Source organism: Malurus melanocephalus, unplaced genomic scaffold (genome assembly GCF_030028575.1).
Source record: "Malurus melanocephalus ecotype Western Australia unplaced genomic scaffold, MMel_1.1 scaffold_90, whole genome shotgun sequence".
Classification (NCBI taxonomy): Eukaryota; Metazoa; Chordata; class Aves; order Passeriformes; family Maluridae; genus Malurus; species Malurus melanocephalus.
In genome coordinates this window covers 1,643,708-1,666,041 of record NW_026623322.1, presented here as the reverse complement: position 1 = coordinate 1,666,041, position 22,334 = coordinate 1,643,708, and the positions used below count along the sequence as shown (strand labels likewise).

The window sequence follows — 22,334 nt, the reverse complement described above, 5'->3', positions numbered from 1 at the left end:
CATCATGTGAAGTTCATTTAGACTTTGCAAAGACTTCTGCAAGTCTCACCATAAGGGAAATGTCAATGTATACATTTAAAATGTGCGTATACATCCACAACACAATAATTAATCCAGAAAACTAGAGAGAGATGCAGCACASCACATATAAGTATCCTCTAAGAAAAGAACAAACAGGGGCTGTAAACTGGCATATATCAATTTTCCCCATTATTGTTTTTAATGTCTTTGTAGCTGAACTTAGAAGCAGCACAAGAATCTGCTAAATTTTTATTTGTACTTTGCTGCTTTCTGGTAGCATAATAAGCAACAGAAAAGGGGAGCATTTGAAATAGTCCCAGATGTTCGGCTTACTAAAGCACTGCACATGTGTCGGCTGTATTTTGTATTTTTAGATTTCTTTGAGATCCAAAACACTATCAAACTCCAACAGCTTTTCTCTGTGAATCTTCAATCCACGCTGTGTGGCACTCATTTGTGTTGTATGACGCCAAGGCAGGGGCTGAATAATCAGACACCCTGGCACTTTGATAGATTTTCTGAAACTACAGAAAAAACSCTGGGCTTAAGAATGAATTCTTTCACTCTTTTGGTAAGATCCATAGCCAACAGTATTACCCCTAATCTGTTACGGGGTTAAAAAGAAGAAGAAAAAAAAACCTCTTAACACATTCTTCTTCCTTGTAAACCACATAAAAAATTTTATATGCCTCCTGCCCTGATTCCTCAATGCTCCCCCCCGCCCACTCTGTCTTCTCCCATGTAAGTTATAAAAAAATGATAGTGTTTCTCCTGGGCACCACTAGGTTGAACTGGAAAACACATTTAAAGATGACACCTGTTTTCTATTTACAGCAGATTCTGACTTTCAGCAGATGCACTTGTTTCTCAATAAATGCAGTAAAACAAATTGGACAAGACTRCATCTCCTTTCTTCCTCCCTCCCAGGACTTCTCCATCAGCTTTCCATATYGTCTCGGGGCGGCACAAGATCTAACCATCTCCTTCCACCTCAACAGCTCATCTCTGGTAGGAAGCACATGGGGATGCTTGTTTCCCACGCCGCTTGCTGTGAACATTAAATGGCTGATGGGATCACCTTGTTACATCGTTAGGAAATGTGTGGTGCCTCTGAGGGAATGCTCACAGCTTCGGGAGCCCGCAGCGGTGCGGTCGAAATGCAAACTGAGAGGTTCCTCCCCACAGCACAGGCACCCCTGAACCAGAATGGGAGGTGTTTTCTCTGCTATTTCCAGCTTTGGTGTGAGGAGTCTCCTGAGTTATTTTTACGAGGGATTTTTTTTTTTACAGCCTCTGCGTGCCCCTCCTGTACACTCTGTGCTGGCTGCCCAAGAGCTGCTGAGTGAYGGACAGAAGGAGGGAGGGTGACCAGGGTGGTGGCATGAGCCAGTGGGACGTGTGACCCACGTGGAGTCTGTGTTACCAAGCAGAGCATGTCTTGGCAGGACTGCCTGGTCACTGACCCGACATTGGCTCAAGACACTTCTTGGTAAAAGATTCCTTTCTGGGAAAGAGTTCTTAAGACCCAGGCTGTCGGGGTGCTGCACTTTGATACCGTATCAGATTGCTGCTGTTGCTCTGGCCAAAGCTATTTGGAAGGCAGATATTCGTGTGTTTTACAATGTCTGCTTAAAAGGCAGTAGGTGGTTCTGGGCTAGGACTGAGGCTGGGACCGCTGGCCCAAGCAGTGTGGCATGCGTAGCATGTCTCATTACATCAGAGTTTATCAGCTGAAATGGCCTTAGTGGAAAATACTTAGTGTGACAGAGAACCTTAGACCCCAAAATTAGAGAACCATAAGGTCATAAAACCATAGAAAAAWTTACATTAGAAGGAACCTTTGGAGGTTTCTAGTCCCACCTCCTCCCTGGATCAGGGCCAAAGCAGGTTCTTCAAGGCTTAATCCAGTTGAGTTCCAAAAACCTCCAGAGATTCCCCAAACTTATTGAAARCATTTTCCCAAAATCAATGTGCAATTTTTATGCATATCTCAGGTCTTCATGTATGAGTAGGACATACTTTGCTTGGAGAACTGTTCAGTGCCTCAGCTGCAAGTATTCAGGCCAGAAGTTGCTCCTGTGACTACAGCAAATGAACGTGGCTGAATTCCAGAGGGTTTTCCTGGAGCTTTTACCAAGGCCAGAGGATTATAAAGCTACCAGTTATGAGGACAGTGTGAAAACATGYCCGTGTAACAGAATCTGGACTGGCTGTACCTCTTGGATATTCACCAGCCTGCCCTGAGAGGATCCAAGCACTGGATCTTCCACTTGAATTTTTAGGAGGCAGGGACAGAGCCCAGGAAAATGTCCCAGTGTGTTTCCCCTACYTACTCCCTACCTGCTCTAGAGACTTCATGGTTGGACTGCTTAATCTGTGTCCAGGGCTTACTCTTTTGTCTTAYCTCATGTCAATATTTCCACTGTTAAGGTTAATATTCAATTTCCGCCTAAATCTTAAACCTTTTCATGGAATTTCAAACAGGTAGGTGCATAGAGTCTTTGTGTAGAGTTTCTGAACTTAACAGAGTCAATTGCTTAACTCAAAATAACAGAAGACTGTATTAGTTTCTTGCTGATTTAAAAAGCTCATGAAATACAGCGATCGCTGTCTTTCCTTAGGAGCAGGGCAGAAAGTTCAAACATCAGGAAGGCAGAACCTCCTATTSTCCCACAAGGCTCTCACATAGGCCTCTTGTTCAGGAACTGTTGAACCAAGCCTTGACTTTAGAGCTCAGTCTGGAGCCCWGCATAAAATTCATAATGAATTATCCACCTTGTCATAGTTAAGGGTCTGTCTTGAAAAACGATGGGTTTCAAGTAGCAGAGGAAATTCAGACATGTTACATTTTTAAGACAAGGTATTAATTTAGCAAAATTTAGCAAGGCGGGGAAAWATTTGGCAAGAAAGGAATAGGAATGCCACTTTAATGTAGCAAATAAATGTCCAGCAGCATTAGAGTGCAAATGAACCACGTGCTGATTTGGAAGTGAGATATTTGTGCATCTGTAGAATTGTGAGTGAACGAGCAAGTGAAGAGCCATCCCAACACCAGGGAGAGCAGAGCACTCCTGGCTGGTGCCATGGCCAGAGCTCCCTGTCCTGTGTGTGCAGTTATTCCAGTGGAAAGACTGGTGTGACTGGTGAGTTCAGCAGTTGCAGGGTGTGCTGTGTATCAGGAATTGTGGTGATGGTCCATTTCCTCCCATGCAGGGCTGCACCATAAGGCACTGGAAAAAATAMCTCTTTGTTTTGAGTTCTTTAAATGCAAGTTAACATAAAGAGTCAGTCATTTCTGTCCTTTGATAAGGAATTGGTATGTGGAGAAAGCTTGTTTCCAATGGGAGGAGGAGTAACCGGCTGCTGCAGTCATTGACTCTGTGATTCCCAACACAAAAGTAYTGAGAATCTTACTTKGTACAARAAATTTTAGTGTTCAAAAATRTACTTATTTTTTWAAATCAGAAAGGTAGAGGAGATAARGCCCTTAGCTTCTCAYTCCCCATCAAATACACAAAACAGTTGTAACACGGCACTTATGTTCTCATTTCATGTGTGACCTGTGGCATCTGCAAAAGCAAACAATCTGAGCCAGACCTTAGACTCTCTTTAAACTCAGCTCAGGGCTAATCAACAGAACCCAGGTCATTATCCATCTCATCCTGAGGCAAATATCAGTGCTTGGCCAGATGAAACATCCACTAAATCCCAGTTTSTATGTTGATTTCATCTCCCCCATAAAGGAAGAATACAGGAAGATCACCGAGCAACTGAACTTTGCATACAATATCAGGATTCCTATTTCTAGTTTTAAAATATTAAAATATTACCTTGTCCCAGTAAGGCTTCTGTGAATTAGGGCAGCATCCACAGTGGCAAACTGTGCAGTGTAGATTCATAAGGGAATCAGAAGAGAAGGAGAGTTCTCACAGTAATTCTCCAGGAAAGAGTAGCCATGAGAGGGAGAGAACGCTTAACCCCATGATGGACACTTTCATGTTTACCACCAAAATTGCAATCAAACACAAAGGATTAGAAATTACAATTTACAGAAATATGCATCAGATGAGCTTCATATATGCAGAATTGATTTTTGGTTTTGTTTGGAAAATAAAATAGGAGTATCTTAGAAAGCTTTAAGAAAAGCACAAACAACCCACAGTGTGTTTTTCTTTTTCTTGGTAGGTGATCAATTTAAAYGTCAAAGGACACCAATTGGAAAATTCTTTTAAAAAGTTAAATTGAACATATTGAAGTGGAACTTGTTCTCTTTATATATTCATGTGTTTTGTATTCTGGCATAATTATTTTAAAACATGACTAAAATACAATGAGTTTGATTAAGATGGTTTTAATAAGGAGCACAGAAAATGTGTCTGTATGTAATAATACAATGAGCCTCATATTTTACAGTTTAATTTGCTGGGTCAACATCTAATGCTTTTCCCATTAGCATTGGTGTGATTTGATGTGGAAAATAATCCCGTTTCCCAACAAACTTTAGGAGATAACAAATATTTAATGACACCCTACATAGAAACAATAAATAAATTTGAGTTGCTCTTGGACTCCTGTGGAAAGAGGTTGTGAAAATTTTATAAGTTGGGAATTAATAAATTATAACCTGGTTGTTAAAATGTGAATCACTAAAGACTCTTGACACCCTTTTCCTTTCTCTAATTAGAATTTAAAAATAAATAAATGAACAAATAAATTTGTCATGTTTAGTGGCTAACTTACTTCTCTGCACAAGTTGTGAAAGTAACAAAAGTTGATCATATATAGAGGTTGCATATTTTCATTTAAAATTTAGAATTTCCAGAAAGGACAGAAGCAGGATAAAGGACCAGCAGGATAAAACAAAACCCATTTATAAAAACACGTTGTAACACACAAAACAATTATCAAAAAAAAATCCCTGGAGCTTCCAGATACTTTTTAATGCTCTACATATAAAACAGCCATAAGAACTGTCAATGCAATTTTCATTTAGCAAAGCACAGTTAGCTCAGAACACTTCTGTATGTGCCTTTATTTATGAACACTTCACATTCAAATTCAGAATGAGCAGAAATAAACAGCATAATGATGATACAGGGACATTGGTCAAAACACAATATGTACCGAACATTCTGTGGAGCTCAGACTTTTTTTTTTTTTTTGAATGATGGGAATTATGTAAATGCCTGTCTGGTTCCAGCAGCCCCCTGGGTCTTCATAACCTTCCGTCTCTGCTGAGCTCTTCCTGTGCCTATGTGGAAGGGCCAGTTGATCCTTCCARGGAAAAGGAGGGAAAGCAAACMTTYAACCCTCATAAGCAGAATGAAGRYAGGCTTAAAAAGTGAGTCTGCCCTYGCTAATTCGAAGTCCATAATCTTGTCTGCTTGACTGCACTTTCTTAGCATTCACAGTCTACGAAAATATATGAAGAAATAATATTAGTGCTAGTAAATACCATTAAAGTATGATTGGGCAAGCCTTTTTTCTTCCACTTTATGTTATTTTTGTTCTTTTTCATGATCTGGCTARTCCTTGTTGTCATTTTATTATCACTTGTTCCCCCTTTCCTCAGTATTTATGACTCATGATGCCATCATGACATCATGGATACCTGCTCAGGAACAGCTGAGCAGAAGCAGGCCTTACTTGCAGCATCACTTTCTTTGCATGGCATATTACTTGAAATGGTGAGTACAAGTCCTCTGGACCTGCAAGGCCAACTCAGACTTAGCAGAGTGGTTCCTGTTCTGATGTCCCCTGGTCCTCTCTCTGTSTGGCAATCCTTAGATCAAGGGGAACATCTGGACCCACTGGAGAAAAAGAGACAACTGAAAGCAAATAAAACATCCAAAACWTCCCAAAACATAACATTTTGAACTCATGTTCCTATCATGTCCATCCTTTCTGCAGACATGCAGTCTACTTCAGATATATATATCCTTATGGAACTAAAGGAAAAGAAAATATTTTCCCATTGTATTGTTCTGCTTATGTTAGTTTTATTATGTTTCTAGGGGTTGCTGTGATTTAAATGATGAGCTGTATGTGATTTTTGTTCAGATCTGACAAGAGAAATACTCTGTTGTATGTAACATGAGCTTGAAAAGAAAATTKAGAACCTGTCATGGCTGAACCAATTACCTAAGTTGTGATTGTTTCTTTTAGTCATATGTTCAGTATATTTTTGTAACACGCTGGAGCATTTCCTGTTTTTGCATGCATGAATGCTAGCTTAATTCAGTCAGCTGAATTAATGTTATTTTCTTTAGAAAACAGATTAGAGACTTCAAAGGCCTCTTGGTTGCCTCAAAATGTTTTCATAGGAGAAGGTAAATGAAAATAGATACTTTCTGGTTCTAATGAGACTGTAAATAATTTAGGTACTTTGCATCAATATAGGTTTCTATTRCCAGAATATTCAGAAACTCAGAGTAAAAAGTTTAAAACCTTAAAAATTACAATATTAATTAATTTCATATTTGGGGAAAAAAATTGAGGCTTATTCTTGATGATCCTGAATTGATTTACTTGCCTTTTTTGTTAAAAATGAAAACATACTAACTTTCACATTTGACTATAACTCTCTCTTTATGGTATCGCCCTAGCAAAAAATCTGTCTCACTCCTGGCCACCTATTCTTTGTAAGGGAATTATGCCTACCTGAATTTTCCAGGACATATCTRTTGGAAATGTGGTAGAAAGCCATGTTGCTCTGTCTCACTTCTCACCATTTTTCCTGCCTGTAAAAGTTTGCACACAATGACCTTGCCAGCAGCTAGCCACTTGTTAAAGAACGGGCATGATCAGTCTGGAAAGTCAGTTCATCACCCGTTTATCATCACTGGTGATAATTTTGCCCTCACAGCATCTCACAAGGCAGGCCCAAGACTGAAGGAGCCTCCAGTACCCAGCTCATTGCTCCCAGAGTTTACARTGCTCGAGCCCCTTCACTGTACTTATCATCCCAGCACCCACTTTTATAGATTAACACCTCTTGAGGTCAGAAGGAAGATTAAAGCATGTAATAGATCTTGGAAGCCTAATTTCTCAGTTACAGCCCAAGGGAAAGTGGAGTGAAAAGACTACTGGAATGGTCCTGCATCCCTCATTAATAGGGTATCAAGCAGTGTTGATGGTGTGGGGAAACTTCAATTTCTGATGTCTATGCCATTGTCTGTAATGGGTAAGATAAGATTTACATTTATTAAGACTACTGTGGCTGCTCCAATGCTGATCTTCATGGAGTTAAAGGGAGAATTCTTACTGACTTGACATAGAATCTGACCCAAACAGCAAGACAATTTGAAATAAAAAGCAACCTTATAGCATCCCTCATTTTACTGGGATACAAAATACCTTTAAATCATCATTTGTTCCCACCATTTTTTGTCACTCAGATTACAATGCACATTCTCATTCACTCATGGAAACACTTGGTTGGCACAGTTAATTTAAAATTAATGACTTTAACGTAAGTTGTGTCTCTTACGTTATGATACACGGCACAAGCAAAGGCACTTGATTTAGGACAAGTATAGGCTTCAAGGCAAATTACTGTTTTCCTTCAGCAGCTGGCCAAAGCCCTTTAACTTTGGATACCTAACACAAAAGTTTTCCCTGTTAGGCATAATGGTGTAGATAGAGCCATACTGAGTTTGACTATACCTGATGTGCACCCGTTGTATTCCATTCCCTGACCAAATACAATTATCAGAGGAAGATGTGATCATACAGGGTATCCTCTATGCCATGGTCTACTGCCACAATATGAAGAACAAATTTTAAGGCTGAATTGTTCTAAACACCACCAGGATATCTCACCTAATTAGATAATTACAACAGACACTGTGAAAAGGTTTGGCTGCCAAGGTGTTCTGCTGCCTTAACTTGGTGTGGTCATCGTGCATGTTATCATCATTGATCTTGTTTCCTTTCAGGGAACTGTGGGTTCCACTACACCAACTGACAACAAACCTAACTTCATAATACTTATTTAGGTTGAAGAGAACTTACTTTACAATGTTATTTTGAAGAGTTTGCCTTTTTCAGACAATAGACTACATGAAGCTGCCCAGCTTTCTTAAAACTGAAAGACTTTGCATGCTGAATTTACTCACATGTTTAAAGACAGAAAGTAAAGACATCAGTGGACTCTGGCGAGTCAGAGTATTTCTGCTGCTGATGCAAATTTATTGTGGCCGCCTGAAATGTATTTTTCCTTATGGTATTGGCTTGTAAGAAGTAGAACTTGGTGTGTCATTTTCACTCCCCTTTCTCTCTTTGAGAAAGAACATCAGGTAGTTTCAGGGAACCTTATTGTTTTTACAATGTGTAAGGAACCAAGAAAAAGTACAAAGTTTATCTATATCATTTATTAATTTCTTGGCATCCAGCACACAATTTTTCCTAAATAATTTTCCAGCTTTGGGAGTTGTTTTTGGGAGTTGTGCCAGATATGCATGCAATACTGAATATATAGCATATCATACAGACTTCAATATGCAGTAAAGGAGAAGACCAATCGGAGGCATCATTGGAGCTAAATAATGGATTTTATAGAGGCAAATATGTATAAATAATTGTTTTAAGTATCCCAAGTCTTTCTGTATGAAGGCCTATTTTTCACCCTGAGTAAAATAGCCAGACTGGTATCTTCTCATGAGCCAAGTCACACACTTTTATTTCTATTGTGAACAAGAAAGAGCTTACAAACAAAGATTTAATTCTTTAGCTGAATAAATAGTTTCTTGGAAGCAATTACAAGGGGTTCAAAATGCCTATTATGCTTTGATTATAATTATAATTCACTGAATCATCAACTCCTATAGCAAGGACTGGTTTTTTTTAATAATGAAGAACTGAATTTTTAGCCTTGAAGAGTCGTCTGCCCAGGATTGCAGAAATGTATCAGGCAAACAGCTAACATGAATGAGTGTTTCTCTGCATTGCCATTATTATTGTATAGTTTGGGGAAAGGAAGTATGTCTATAAATGAGCAAACTGCTTCTAGCAAATACATCATTTCAGTGTTAACTTTGTTTCCAAATTATCGATGGATGGCATCTCAGGATGCTTTTGGAAAATTACTATCATTTGAAGGTATTCCCTTAGCTCTTTTTCAGCCATTTCTGTATCTGTTGTGCTTTTTCTGACTCAAGTTACCCAGCTACCCAACTGAATGCAAGTAAGATTATTCGGGCAGATCTGGTCCTTTCCTGTGGGCACAGCAGCTTTTCAGAAACCCCAGCAGCTGGACAAACGCTTGAGGAAATGGTCAAGACTGATACCTGGATGTCACTATGGTAAATATTAATGGATGCCTTTTGAAGGTAGCATTTTAAATTCAGCAAGCTGGTATTTTTCAGAACATTTCTGTCAAATAACTCCATGACTGCTGTATCTGAGATGCTACAGTGCTGCCACAACCTTACTGACAGCTTTTAGGAAACACTTGAGTTCTGAAACAGCTTGAACAGTATCCAGGAAAGTTGGGAACCCCAGGAAATGCATTAGTTCTTTGTTTCTCTTTTAAAATAACATTGGATTGACATTAACAACAACATTCTTTCTGGAGTCACAGTGTTAGRCTGTGGCCTCAAGCCATGACCATCATTGGCTATGAAGCAGAGAAGGATCAGCACGAGCAGACCTGGAAGCTGTGTTATTAAAGGAATCTGATCAGCTGAGCCAATATGTCTCTTGGAGATTCAGAGCAGAACATAGAAGAATGCTTTGTGCCAAATCAGTCATTAACTCTCACTCCATCTCACCAGACCTCTTTTAGGAAACAACAGGGACAGCAGGGCTACTACCCTCGTGTTTTTGTACTCAGACACTGCACAAAGGCATGAAAATCCCTGCCCCRATGCTTCTTGGAGCAACAGGGGGCTTCCAACAAATCCCAGGAGAAGGAAGGACTCTGCATTTCCTCTCTCTCCATCCCCTCTCTCATGCATACACACATATGTATGCACAATCAGGTCTTAATTTAATGGGAGTTGAATTTACAACACATTAAAACAGTGTGTGGTTTGTACAGAAAGTGATAATACGGATTTAATTAGTTTGATCTTGTTTTCTGTGCTAAAGCTGAGTATGTTTAAATTATTTTTTGTGGCATTTCTTCTCCATTTGCTTYGTATGAATCATAAATAATAATACAATAAGTTTTCAGATGTCTTTTCTGGTGGCTGTTAGGCTGTGAAGTAAAATGGGAGTGCTTAGTGGAAGGCTAACAATAAGTTTATTGTTACAGTACATTTAATTCCAAACAAATCTGAAATCTAGATGACTTCACAAACATTAATCTTTTCACTCATCCTGGAAATGCTGACACTTTTTGCATATGTCTGTTATGAAAACAAGTTCAGAAAAGCACAAGACAACTAATTGGGACAGATACTCATTTAACCTTACTCAGTCAGCCAAAACTTGAGTGGCTGGTCCAGGCGAGTTGTGTCAGCCCCTCTTAGTGGAAAGTTAATAAAACTCAGCATCCACCTCCATGACCAGCTGCACTAACCCAAAGGAAAGGGCAAGAACACATAGCCAGGATCAAAGAAAWGTGGCAAGACTCTTTTTCAGGACAATATAACTTTGGATTAGTTTAAGCCAGCTCTAAAAACTTCAGCTGCTTGTTACAGCTAGAGAAGTCCCTAGTTTCATTTTCAGGTKTGTTTTACTTTTTTCCCCCTTACAAGTCCCTTGTATTTAACTCTGCAAATTAAGACAAGAAAATATCAGGCGGATCACCTGAGGGGCTTGATATTTATAAAAATAACATTTAATTTCCTATTTCTTTGCAGGTAAGAAGAACAAAGACGTATTATCAATATTATGTTGYTCAACATAACAGAGTGGATGTTGACCAGCTGAGAAGATTTCGATATACCAAATAGAACCAAAGTAAGAGAAGGCAAATTGAGAAAAAATTAAAAGAAAAGAGGAGACATTCTGAGAGGACTTGAAATTAGCAGAGCGGAAATTAAAAGAAACCCTTCAAACCAATGAGCTTTCTGCCCTCAAAATCTACTCCAGCATCTCMCTGTTTCCTCATTGAGATGAAAGGGACTTTCAGTGACATGTGCTGCCCCTAAASGAAAAGYAATTCTRAAATACCCTGTGTGGACTTGGTGAGACTTAGCAGCATTTTTCTTTGCCTGGAAAAAGCCAGTCCAGGGCTAATTCAGGGTTATAGGGAAGAAAGAATGAATTACTATTGGGGACAGCACTAAGATTCAATTTGTCATTCTCAAAGAAGATGATGTTGCAAGAGACAGACTACTGAAASTGATTTAAAAAAAATCCCTCAAATATTTGGAACCCTAAAATAGACAAACTTTGACACAAAATAGAAGTCTTGAAAATTACAACAAAGACTATTAAAAGTTACCAGAGAAGATATTTCAGAAAGGGCAGATTTAAAAAAAGCACATTCTACAGGTAAGTAGAAAAGTAATCTACAGGTATATTGCGGTATAAAGGAGCAAGGGGGCCACATGTCTTTTTTTTTAGGAAATAAGTATCCATTCTGAAAAAAATCTGTAGGAATAAGCTCAGTGAAAGGTCAATTAAAATGGAACTCAGGAAGAATGTAGAAGAACATAAATAACAGACATAAATATACATGCAATTTATTTAGTTGTATCCAATACAATGTGTATGTCAGTGTTTACCTAAAAGCACTGTGTAGACAAACTATGGGGAAAAAACATTTTTTTTTAACCTTCATGAAAATTTTAGGAGGCATGTCTTAGACATATTTCACTGAGCTATCAGAAAAGACAAGCCTCTGTCTGATATTAAGCTAAATCTAAATTAATAAAAAATTCTTTTTCAGCTTTTTTTTTTTTTTTTAATCTGAAATTTTGATCACAATATTTGAGTCTTGGCAAGTCAGAGCAATAAGTATTAACATAATTCACTTTCTCCTAGTTAATCAAACCAGGCTGATCAAGCTGGTGTTCAGTTCACAGGATGTTGAAATTGATGTTCTTTCCACCTGCACATGAGATGGAGCACAGTGACAGTGACCTTAACCATGGGCTGGCTTCTCACAGCTCTGCCACAGTGCACTGTCTGAGTTCAGGGCATGATCAGGAGTGCCTGGAGGTATCAYAGGCACCAGTCAGTTTTTGGGGTGCTTTGTGAAGAACTCTGCCCACAGGGTGTCTATTGTTCTGGAGCCACTAGTTTGTGGAAATTAATTGGAGGAAATTGACTTTGTAGCTGTTATCAAGGGCTGTYTTTTGGCCTTCCAGTGCCATCACCCAAGTCCTTTTGCATTTTTAGAGATTGTCCTATATTCGTGGCAGGGATCACCCTCTGGACAGTATTGCATCCTGTATCTTGCTCTACATCATGGGACAAATAAGATAGGAAACCGTGGACTAGGAACAATGATCTACTTCCCATGGACCAGTTAATCTTCCCAAGGGGCAAACTGTTGTGTCCTGTGGCCAATTAAACAGAAAAAAAGCACTCACCTACTGCAGTTGTAGGATTTGCTTTATAAAGATTTTGTCATCTCTTTTTGTCTTTTTGTATCAGGACTATTAAGCCCCTAAGAGGTATTTTCAAGACTAGGCAGAGTAACTKAGTGGCAGATTACAAAATTAGGTGMTGAATTAGTACTGTGAGAGGCTCAGTCTTTAGAGGCCTAACAAAACAGAGCTCAGAACATGGGAATTTYATGCTGTATATGCATTTGATTAACTTTGATACTCAATATTCAGGTTAGCATGCTATCCAGTGCATTACGGAAGTAACACTTCAAATTGCATTGCAGATAAATACACGGAAATATATTTGTTCCCATATTAAAAAATTCATTATTGGCTTAAAATCAGGATTTTCATAATTTGAAGTTTCTGTTTATTTCCTTGGGCATTTAATGAAGTTGTTATGATGAAGCGTTTTCTAGCCTGCCACTAATGTTATTGACAGYTCTCCCTTTGTGTCTTCCCACCTCCTTGCCCAGACAACCATTTCTCCTCTGTGTCACAAGTCTCTACGCTTGGAGAGACCTCTTTCCCTGGTACTTAACTTTGAAGCTACCTCCCTGGGGGATGTTCATCTGATGTTCTTAACAAAATAAGTCTAGCATTCAGAAACTTAGATCCCTTTGGGTTTCACCATAGACTGAGATTCAAGTTTTCCTTAGATTCATTAACCTTTTTACAGGGACKTGGCCCTGTCATAAAACCCCAAACCACCACTTACTTTCATGATCAAGGACCACAGGAACCCAATGGCTTCATGACATTTTCACACAAAACTGTTTGTAGTGATAGTTTCTAAATTCAGGTAACCTATAAACCTTGTAGGAAACTCTGGGGATGTGCATACATGCAAATCATATACAGAAAAACTTTCAGGCTACATATAAAACTCTTGGATTTGTTTTGTTTTAGCCTTAGGTCTCATATTATCTGTAGTATTGTATGAGCTTTAACTTACTTTTATGAATTTTGCTCAAAGCCATCTCTCCTGCAGCACAAATGTTGTCACATGGTTTAATTTTATCTGCTGTGTGCACACATTTTGCCATTTTTGGTGTATCTTTCACAATCAGCTTTTCCAATAAGTACTGTATCTTTTACGTCTGACTCATTAACCATGCAGACATTTCTGTTTCACTTGGTTTTGCTCTTAGTAAAAAAAAAAAATGTTTTATCAAAATGGTAAAGCTGAGCAAATAATTTACATCAAACACTTTATCTTCYTTTTCCTTCTGGAAAATCTATGACCAGATTGTACCTATTTCTCAATTATTAATKATTTATACTTTTCCAACACTGAATAATTAATTTATTACTATATGGATTAATTACAGATATCCTAAAGAGAAATTAATTTCCTTCACTCTATAATTAGTTAGTCAGGTCAAGTCACTTTGTCTCAAATCCCTAGGCCATGTCATGTGCAAGCATTCTTTACTGAGAAAAATGAAAATACTGGTGCCAGTTAAGTGGGCAGACTGTGAATGATCACAGAAATACATGAACTGTTTCTTTCCTAGTAAATGGATTGTGTTCTGGATAGCAATTTTCATTCACATTTATATGTCAGGTTGTGAGGATGCTGTGTGCAGTATAGAAGTGAGGCCTTGATTTGTACATTGGGGTATGAGGCTCTTTTTAGTATCTGCAAAAGGTTTAAGAGACACAAAATTCAATATTTTGCACCTCCCAAGTGTGGGTCTCAGATGTCACCCTCCCTCAAAAAGAGTGCAGTGAAATCCAGGTTGAGCTATGGGTGCTGGTTTGGGGATATCTTCATCTGAAACCAGGGCACATTTTCTGTCTCAGTTTAACCCCGGCCATTTGCCGAGCCCCAGGCAGCCGCTCCCTCACTCCTCCACCAGCAGCATCAGGGAGAGAATTGAAAGAGTAAAAGATAGAAAACTTGTGGGTTGAGATAAAGACAGTTTCATAGGGAAAGCAAAAGCTGTGCACACAAGTAAAGCAGAATAAAGAATTCATTCACCACTTCCTGTGGGCAGACAGCTGTTCAGCCAGGAGAGCAGGCCCTCATCACATGTAATGGCGACTTGGGAAGACATGCCATCACTTCAAATGTACCCACTTTCTTCCTTCTTTCCCTACTGTATATACTGAGCATGTCATATGGTCAGGAATATCCATTTGGTCAGTTGGGGTCACCTGTCCTGGCTGTGTCTCTTCCCAGCCTCCCAGGCACCCCCAGCCCTCACCAGTGTGTCCGTACAAAAAGCAGAAAAGGTCTTGCCTCTGTGTAGGCCCTGCTCTGCCATAAAAAAAAAAAACCAAAACAAAACACCTGTTTTCAGCACAAATCCAAAATACAGCCCTGTACTAGCTACTGTGAAGAAAACTACCTCTGGCTAAATCAGCAAACTCTTTGGGAAAGATCAACACCTGCTTCTGCTGCCCCTGAATTCTCACCACTGACATTAATTCATCTCCAAGGGTAGCAATGCCTCCTCACTGGCTCCTCTGAAGGCAGCACTCCAAGAAAATTGCTCCAGTCTACCTGTGAGCATGTCAGAAACAAGCCTGGATGTTCGTAAACTGGACCAGATCTCTCTTGTCCCAACTGCAGAGAGGAGTTTGGGGTGCTACTGTAAAAGTACCACCCCAAATATCCCTTTGGTGAGGGACAGTCTGCCAGCCATGGATAAAGTGCTGGGCTTCTCTCAGCTTCCTGTTTGTATGAACACCAAATGAGCTGTATCGCCTAAATAAATAAATATGAAAAAAAATCACTGAGTACTGTGAAGTGCAGTCTAGTTAGTTGTTAAAAAGGATATGAGAATCTGGCCATAGTATGCAGACAAATATGTAACAAGTACGTAATTTTAAAGGCGGTCTAACAGCGCTAAGCTTTTCAGAATTCAACTTCTTCACCCAGGCCCATCCTTTGAGCTTGGTGCTCTCTTGCCTCCCTCTATTAGTAGTTAGGGTGCTGCAGCACCTGTAGTTGACACAGAAACAATTTGAAAACTGACAGAGCACTCTTCAGTCTCTCACCATGGATTTGCACTGCTCAGTTAATAAGCCAGTAACATTTCAAARTCTAAGGAGAAAAGATGGTTAAAGGCAGAACTATAACCCCTGCCAAGCACAAGTGCAGGAACCAAAATAATTTCCATCTTTAAAACAAGGGATTGCTTCATTACTTGGGTTAGCCTTTCAAAAAATGTGATTCTTCAACACTCATCCTTAACTTCTATAGGCTTTAAGTCCTGGAAGTGGCCAGGCAGTGGGCAGTTTCATGCTGGAATGGTCTGAGACACCAAGGTCTCAAGCAGGTTATCATAATGGTCATAACATAAAAAAGATGTCTCTGGTAGACTTGTGCTTTCTATCAGCACTCGTGCTGTCTGTGGTAATGAATCTGAACAGATATTTCTACTGAACTGCTGCATGGGCTTGGCTTGCTGAAGTTGGCCAAACTATTAGAGAAATTAATGCATCTGCGTCCCTGACCTAAATCTAGAACTGGACTGTACCTCAGGTCACATCCCGGCATACAGCAGACAGGACAAAATTATATTTTTCTGCTTGATAATTTATTCTAGAAAAATGCTTTGAGTGGCAACAATCAGCGAGATATTTGTCTTCCTTATTCAGCAGTCACATATTCTCTGCTCTCTGCAGAACATGGTAATATTGTGGGGTGATTTCCTCACTGTCAGCTTATAAAAATACGACACTAATTTGTTGTAGTTGGAGTGGCTCTGCTGGGAACCCTTCCAAAGCAGTCAAATACCTACATGGACTGACTTGGCTGCCTGGCTTACTACATGCACTCTAAATATGGCAGGGTGAGGCGTATTAGAACATACCAGCCTAGTCACCATCTCCCTGCTCTTGTACTCTTCATAGTAAAATCAATGCACATTGTGCTCTCAGGCTGGGGCTATTTTTAGGTGTTATTTTTCCACTCAGTCTGCAGCTGTTTTCAGTCACAAGCTCCTTTAACTAAAACAAATACACAGTCCTTGGCAAAGGCGTGGTTGTAAAGAGGACTGAAGTGTGCACATGACTCTTGTGCCTGCCTCACAGGGTTTTATGCAGGGTGGGTCAGAGGGGATCAAAGAGGACCACTATGTCCTGGGAAGACAGGGTGAGCAATCACCAGAATGAATCAGCCCAACTTCCAGTCCTCTTCCAGAATGACCAAGGAAGGACAGGCTTCTCAGGGCTGAAGAATGTGGGAGGAGGAGAGCTGGAATGCCACCAGACCCTGCATTATCTGCAACACTTCCCTGAGAGATACACACAGACACCTTCCTTGATGAATGAGCCTTTTGCCTTTAGTATGCAAATGCTCCTTCAGCAGAGTTTGTAATCCCATCAGCCCCACTGCATTGTTGTCATTTCCTCCTTCCTTCTGCACCTCGGGGAATGGAAAGAATTGAAGGAATGGGAAGTCATCCCATGGATGCCTCAGAACCAGTTGGTCTCTGAACAGGAGCTGTGGATTTTTGAGCATTTCCTAATCTCTGTAAAACAGAGCTTCTCTCCAATTATGGAAAGAAAACTATTTGATCCTTTCTTCCCCACTGCTCCCCCTCTGCCCCAAAGCAGCACTGGAAGTCCCCAAGGCCAGAGCTGCAGCTTCAGTGTGGAAATGGTTTGGTYAGGCATCCTGCTAATTAAGAGCAGAAGAGACCAGATTAATCCAACCATGTCTTATTTGGTAATTGAGATTAGTGTCATTAGGATATGTTTGAAGTCAAAACGGCTTATCAGTAGTCAGTCAACTGCTTTTAGAGTTGTTTGTCAGGCTCAAGTGATGGAGAGAAAGGAAATGGAGACATTGTATTGTCTGAAGCTACTCCCATCCATCCCACTGGACACCTTCCCTGTCTACTGTGCTAACCACCAAGGAGACACAGGTCTTGGGATGCTTGTGAACCTTTAGTGCTACATACAAACCATGGACACTGAGAAGCTGTCTGCCCTTTCAAAAGTTGCTTATGTCACAAATGCTGGTGAACATGAGGAGATGAGCAGGCAACAACATCTTCATTTCTCCATCATCCCGTTCAATCCTCTGAGGGAYATCACTGAAATAAGGGGAATACTTTGGTGGATAGTGTGTGCAATGCTTAGCAGCAAATGTTGGAGGGATTTGGGGCTCAAATGATAAAATCCCAGTTGACCTCCTTAATCCAGCAAAAGGCACGATTCTGATGTGGAATAAGGACCAGAATGTCTTGCAGCTTGATTCTGTGACATAGGCCCTTCACAGTGAGGCTGGTGCAAGTAAAAGAAGTATAATTTTAGCTTTCTCTGTTTTCACTAAGCAGGGTACTTGCCACTACATAAAAAGCTAGTTAGCTATGGCAGTAATTAGAAAAAGCTGCATCATGAGAGTMATTTATGCTCATCTTTTTACTCACATTGTTGAAAAATCAGCTTTTGGTAGGGTTTACTGTTTTGTTAGAAACTTTCTCACACTGCTTTCACATTGTCCATTAGGAGAAGCACTGCCATTCTTCACGTGGACTGTCTAAACCACAGGTGTGAAGTGCCTCTTTGTACTATACTATCAAGTTCTTCAGYGGGTTTTGTATGAAAATCAGACACTTCTTCATGAAATCAGAAGTGCCCAGCTTATGTTTCACATGCGTGAGTTTCCTTGTTTTTATTAAAATTAAGTTTGCTCATTTGCCATTTTCAAGCTAGTTTGAAATGAGGATCACCTTGTATCCTAGGAAACACAGTGAGAATTTTATATGTGATCACATTTTTATCCATGTTATGAAAAAAGCAGATGGTAATTAGGTGCATTATTCATAGGAAAGCTTGTTGAGCGCAGTGTCTGTATGGTTCCAGCTTCGATTAGAACTTGTTTGGAAGAACTACTTCATACCTTTCAATTGCCCCTCATTAAGTGCAATCATTACTCTTCTGTGGTCCCAGTGCGCTTTAATTTGTGCAAACCAGCATCCAGAATATTATATAGAAAAAAAACCCAGCAAATTTCTGGGCTCCCTTTCATTCTACTTAACATCAGTGTGATCTTTCTGCCCATCTGAATTCATCACTATTTACTGCAGCTGCAAATTTGCCTTGTGAGAGCCCACTTGGCTGCAGGAGGGGTGCAGAGCTGTCATGTTTCAGGGACAGCACCTGAACCATTGGAAGACACCAATTCACCTCCTTAGGCAGAGGAAAGGATGCTGAGGGCACACTTAGAGGCTGAGCCACTTTGCGTATGGAGGGCAGGTGTCAGGATTCCTGCATCTCCAAACCTTCCACCAAGGACAGAGTGACAGAGTAGAAAAGGCACAGTCCTGCTACAGCAGCAACTGAATGTCTTCACCMGGATTTGTTAGCTCAACAATGACCRGGAAGTAGGACCTGCCATGCATAATAGCCCTTGTTTCTCACTGAAAAAATGTTGTCAGTCTAGTCCAGTCTTGCACTCGGGCTTTCTCCAGGGACTTCTCTGTAAAAGAAACCCAAGAAGTCCTCACAGATGGCACTCAGACTTGGAGATCTCCATATGGAAAATATTTTTGGAAAGACAAATAACTGTAACTGGGTCAGACAAGGAGGTTTTTTTTTTCATACTGCCCCTGAAAATAAAGAGGGATAAGGCTATTGTTTGTCTGCTTGTGCTACATAGAGGCTTCTGTAACCTTCCACAGAATGCTACAGAGGGCACATAAGGATGTTCAAGTACATAYTAACTCTTGCATCATGCAAGAAAAAGTGTGTGTTTGAGAGAGGCTATTTGATTTTATCAGTACTGTAGATGCCTGTGTTATTTATTTTGTGGTTAGGACATTAGCAGCTTCTGCTACGTCATCTGTATTTGCTTCTAAAGAAAATAATTTCAGTGTTTCCCTTAATGACAAACTAACACTCCAATGTCTTCTCTCTCCTCTGCAGTAGACAATACACTTAGACAGTGCCAACTGTGTCCTGCAGAAATAGATTGCTTTGAAGTAGAGCTCTATAAACAGATGTGAGGGTCCAAATAAACCTGGCAAAGTATATGCTTGACTAAACAATGCAACAGAATATTTGAGACTTTGTCTTCCTGCATTTGAAATGTTTGCCAAGTCCCTAACAGCAGATAGGGTGGTACTCAAAGATTCAACATAGCCATCTTCAGCTCTGGTGTCCCAGAATAAAGGCAACACAAAACTGCCATAAAATCAAAACAATTCAAATTCAAAATCTCTGGTCTGCTAGTGATAAAATTAAGCAAAAATTTGCTCTTCCAGTTCTTCGCATAGAATTCCTTATGAGTGGAATTGTTTACCATTTAAAGTCTCACTATGATTTCCAGTATAGACTTTTATCATTCATTTTCAGGCTTCTGCCATCARAAAAGTTGCTCTTCCCTCCAGTAACCCAGCCCAGGAGTGACCTTAAGGCTTGTGACAATATTATTTTTTTAGTTCCCCCTCTGGTGCCTTTGGTATTTAGGTATCTGTATTGCAGCAGCCTATCAGACTGCCAAAGGCACACCTTTCCAAGCACAACATTTCTGACACTGTTGTCAATCCCATTTCTCATGAGACCCCAGATGAACCACAGGAAAACTGAGTTCATTGTGTCCTTCCTCATGTGATTTCCACCTACACATTAGCTCTGAGTTCCCAGCTCARCAGAAGCACAAGGGAAATAAATTTCCTCCTTTCTTTCCTTCCCTGATTTCTCCAGTCTCTCCAGGTGATGGTTCTAGCCGGTGTCACGTACTGACACTTCACACCACAGTTTGCTGTGAAGGAACACAAAGCCCTAATCTACAATCCATTTTAGTCATAGTGATGAAGCTGCCTATATAATTCAACAGGGACCTGAAAGAGTGGGCATGGTGAATGCACAGACTGACAYCCATTTGTCCCAGTATCAGTCTTGGTGTCTAAATCCCTAGCCTCAGGTGTCTGTCACGGAACCCCTTAGCAGCCTACTAATGGCCTTTTCCTCGAAAAAGGGCTGACCATGGAAGGGGAGTTGGAACTAGATGATCTTTAAGCTCCCTTTCACTCCTAACCATTCCATGATTCTAAAAATACCCATTCTCCATTGTAATCATCCCATTTTCCACCTACCCACTTACCAAATCCTCTAGACCTCCTAATTGCTTTTCCAGAACACGCATGTGACCCTGCTACAAGCTTATCAGCTGAGTTGAAAATACAAAGTGAAGCAAAACAGATGGAATTTCATAACCAATTAGATACTACAGAGTGAACCATAGTGYGTAGGTTTCTCCTTTTCAGACTGAAGTCAGTTGTCTTGTTAAGCCTCCTTGAAGCTCTGACAGATCCCCTATGTTTTCTTCTGCAGGGAGATCCTGCATGTTGTGAGAATAATGAGATCCTGCTGCAGGACTAAGATCTTGCTCCAGAGAACTCAAACCAGTCCCTCACCTTCTCTTGATCTAACTGCTTGACATGTCTTGTCTGCAGTGATTCTCTTGTTATTACTGAGCCAACACAGTCCGATTTTCTATGAGTGGCTGGTAGTGCCCTCTTATTTCAGAGCTCAGTGAAAAAATGGAATATCAGCTTGTGATGATTCTTAAACAGGCAGGAGATGTCAGGTTCATGATCCATAAGTTTTATGGACTTGTAAATGGTAAATCTGTGTTAAAGATGGGTGAGGAAATTCTATGGCAGAAGGGCATAATTAACATGAAGACAAACTCCCTCGGTCCAGGTTTTCACTCCAGTCGCATCTGAGCTTGTGGAAATCAAAGTTTATAATACWCTTAAGTGAAGAGACTTGGCCCAAGTGAATTACAACAAACTAAGATAACACATATGAAGTGAGAAGTAGGCTTAAAATATCAAGAGCCTGGGGATTTTTTCATAAAGTACTTGGGTCTCTCCAAATCCTACCCACTAAATTAATTCAAATAGGCTYGTGCAGATTTGCCATGCAGATATAAATGCAGTGATGATGCAGGGGATYACCCTGTAAGAACCTGCACAGACCATCACTTGGCATCATTGTGAGTGAGTTGGAGAAGGGTCAAAGAGAAAGCATGGTCTTGTCAAGGGAAATCCCAGTGTGGAGCGCACTGTCCAAGGAGACGCTCAGGTGCCACCAGCACAGGCTACTGAAACGAGACTGTGAGATCTTCAGCACCACCAGATGGAATGGCTGAGAAAAAAAATTATCCTACCACAGGATTGAAGTATGTTACACTGATAGATCTCTCACTGAGGACATAAAGAACAACTGACTACTCTAGGTGAATGGAAGAGTTGAAAAATGACCTAGGATGTCTTTTCAGAGGGATGTGCTCCTGCTGAGGAACTGGTCTTTGACTCTGTTCATACGCTCCACCTGACGCCAGTGTGCAGCACAGGGGAAAACAAAGAGGAGAGGCAATGAAAAATGSGGAGGTTATGGAGGGATGGATCGACACTGCTCCCTTCTGAGCTGCACACCTGTATGTGTAAAAGAGAGGGAGAGAGAAAACTCCACRCTGCTTGCTGTGAAAGGTTACAGGAGCAAAAAGAAACACAGAGTTAATGTAGGAAAGATGTTTCTAGTTAGTACTGGTATAGCAGTCAATTGAATGTGTGTCAATTCCCTTTCTTCCTCAGTGCTCTCAATATATATATTTAGATGTGAGCAGAGACATTGTTAATCTCAGATCCCAAATGCCACTTTGATAACTGCCAAGACTTGGGAGGGGCTGCTGTAGCAACAATAATGCAACGTTATGTTTTCTGTCCTGATGGACGATTGTATGTGAAGTGCTCCTGTCTCCAATACGTACAATATTTCAAAAGTTCCTGCCAAAAATAAAAATGGAAAAAACCAAGAAAGCCTTGAGGCAACAATAACTTA

General features: G+C 40.2%; 1 protein-coding gene across 2 annotated transcripts in view; it reads right to left on the bottom strand.

Annotated features, from left to right (window-relative positions):
- The window catches only part of SEC61B (SEC61 translocon subunit beta), a 102,971-nt gene that overhangs the window by 13,882 nt on the left and 66,755 nt on the right, over positions 1-22,334 (bottom strand). Inside the window, exon 4 of one of the 2 annotated variants that reach the window (XM_057368339.1) lies at positions 5,181-5,295. The exons of the other annotated variant lie outside the window; for it this stretch is intronic. Coding sequence (XP_057224322.1) covers positions 5,196-5,295 — 100 coding nt within the window. The 3' untranslated portion in view covers positions 5,181-5,195. Of the gene's footprint in view, positions 1-5,180; positions 5,296-22,334 lie in introns of those variants that run through there. 2 annotated transcript variants of the gene reach the window in all.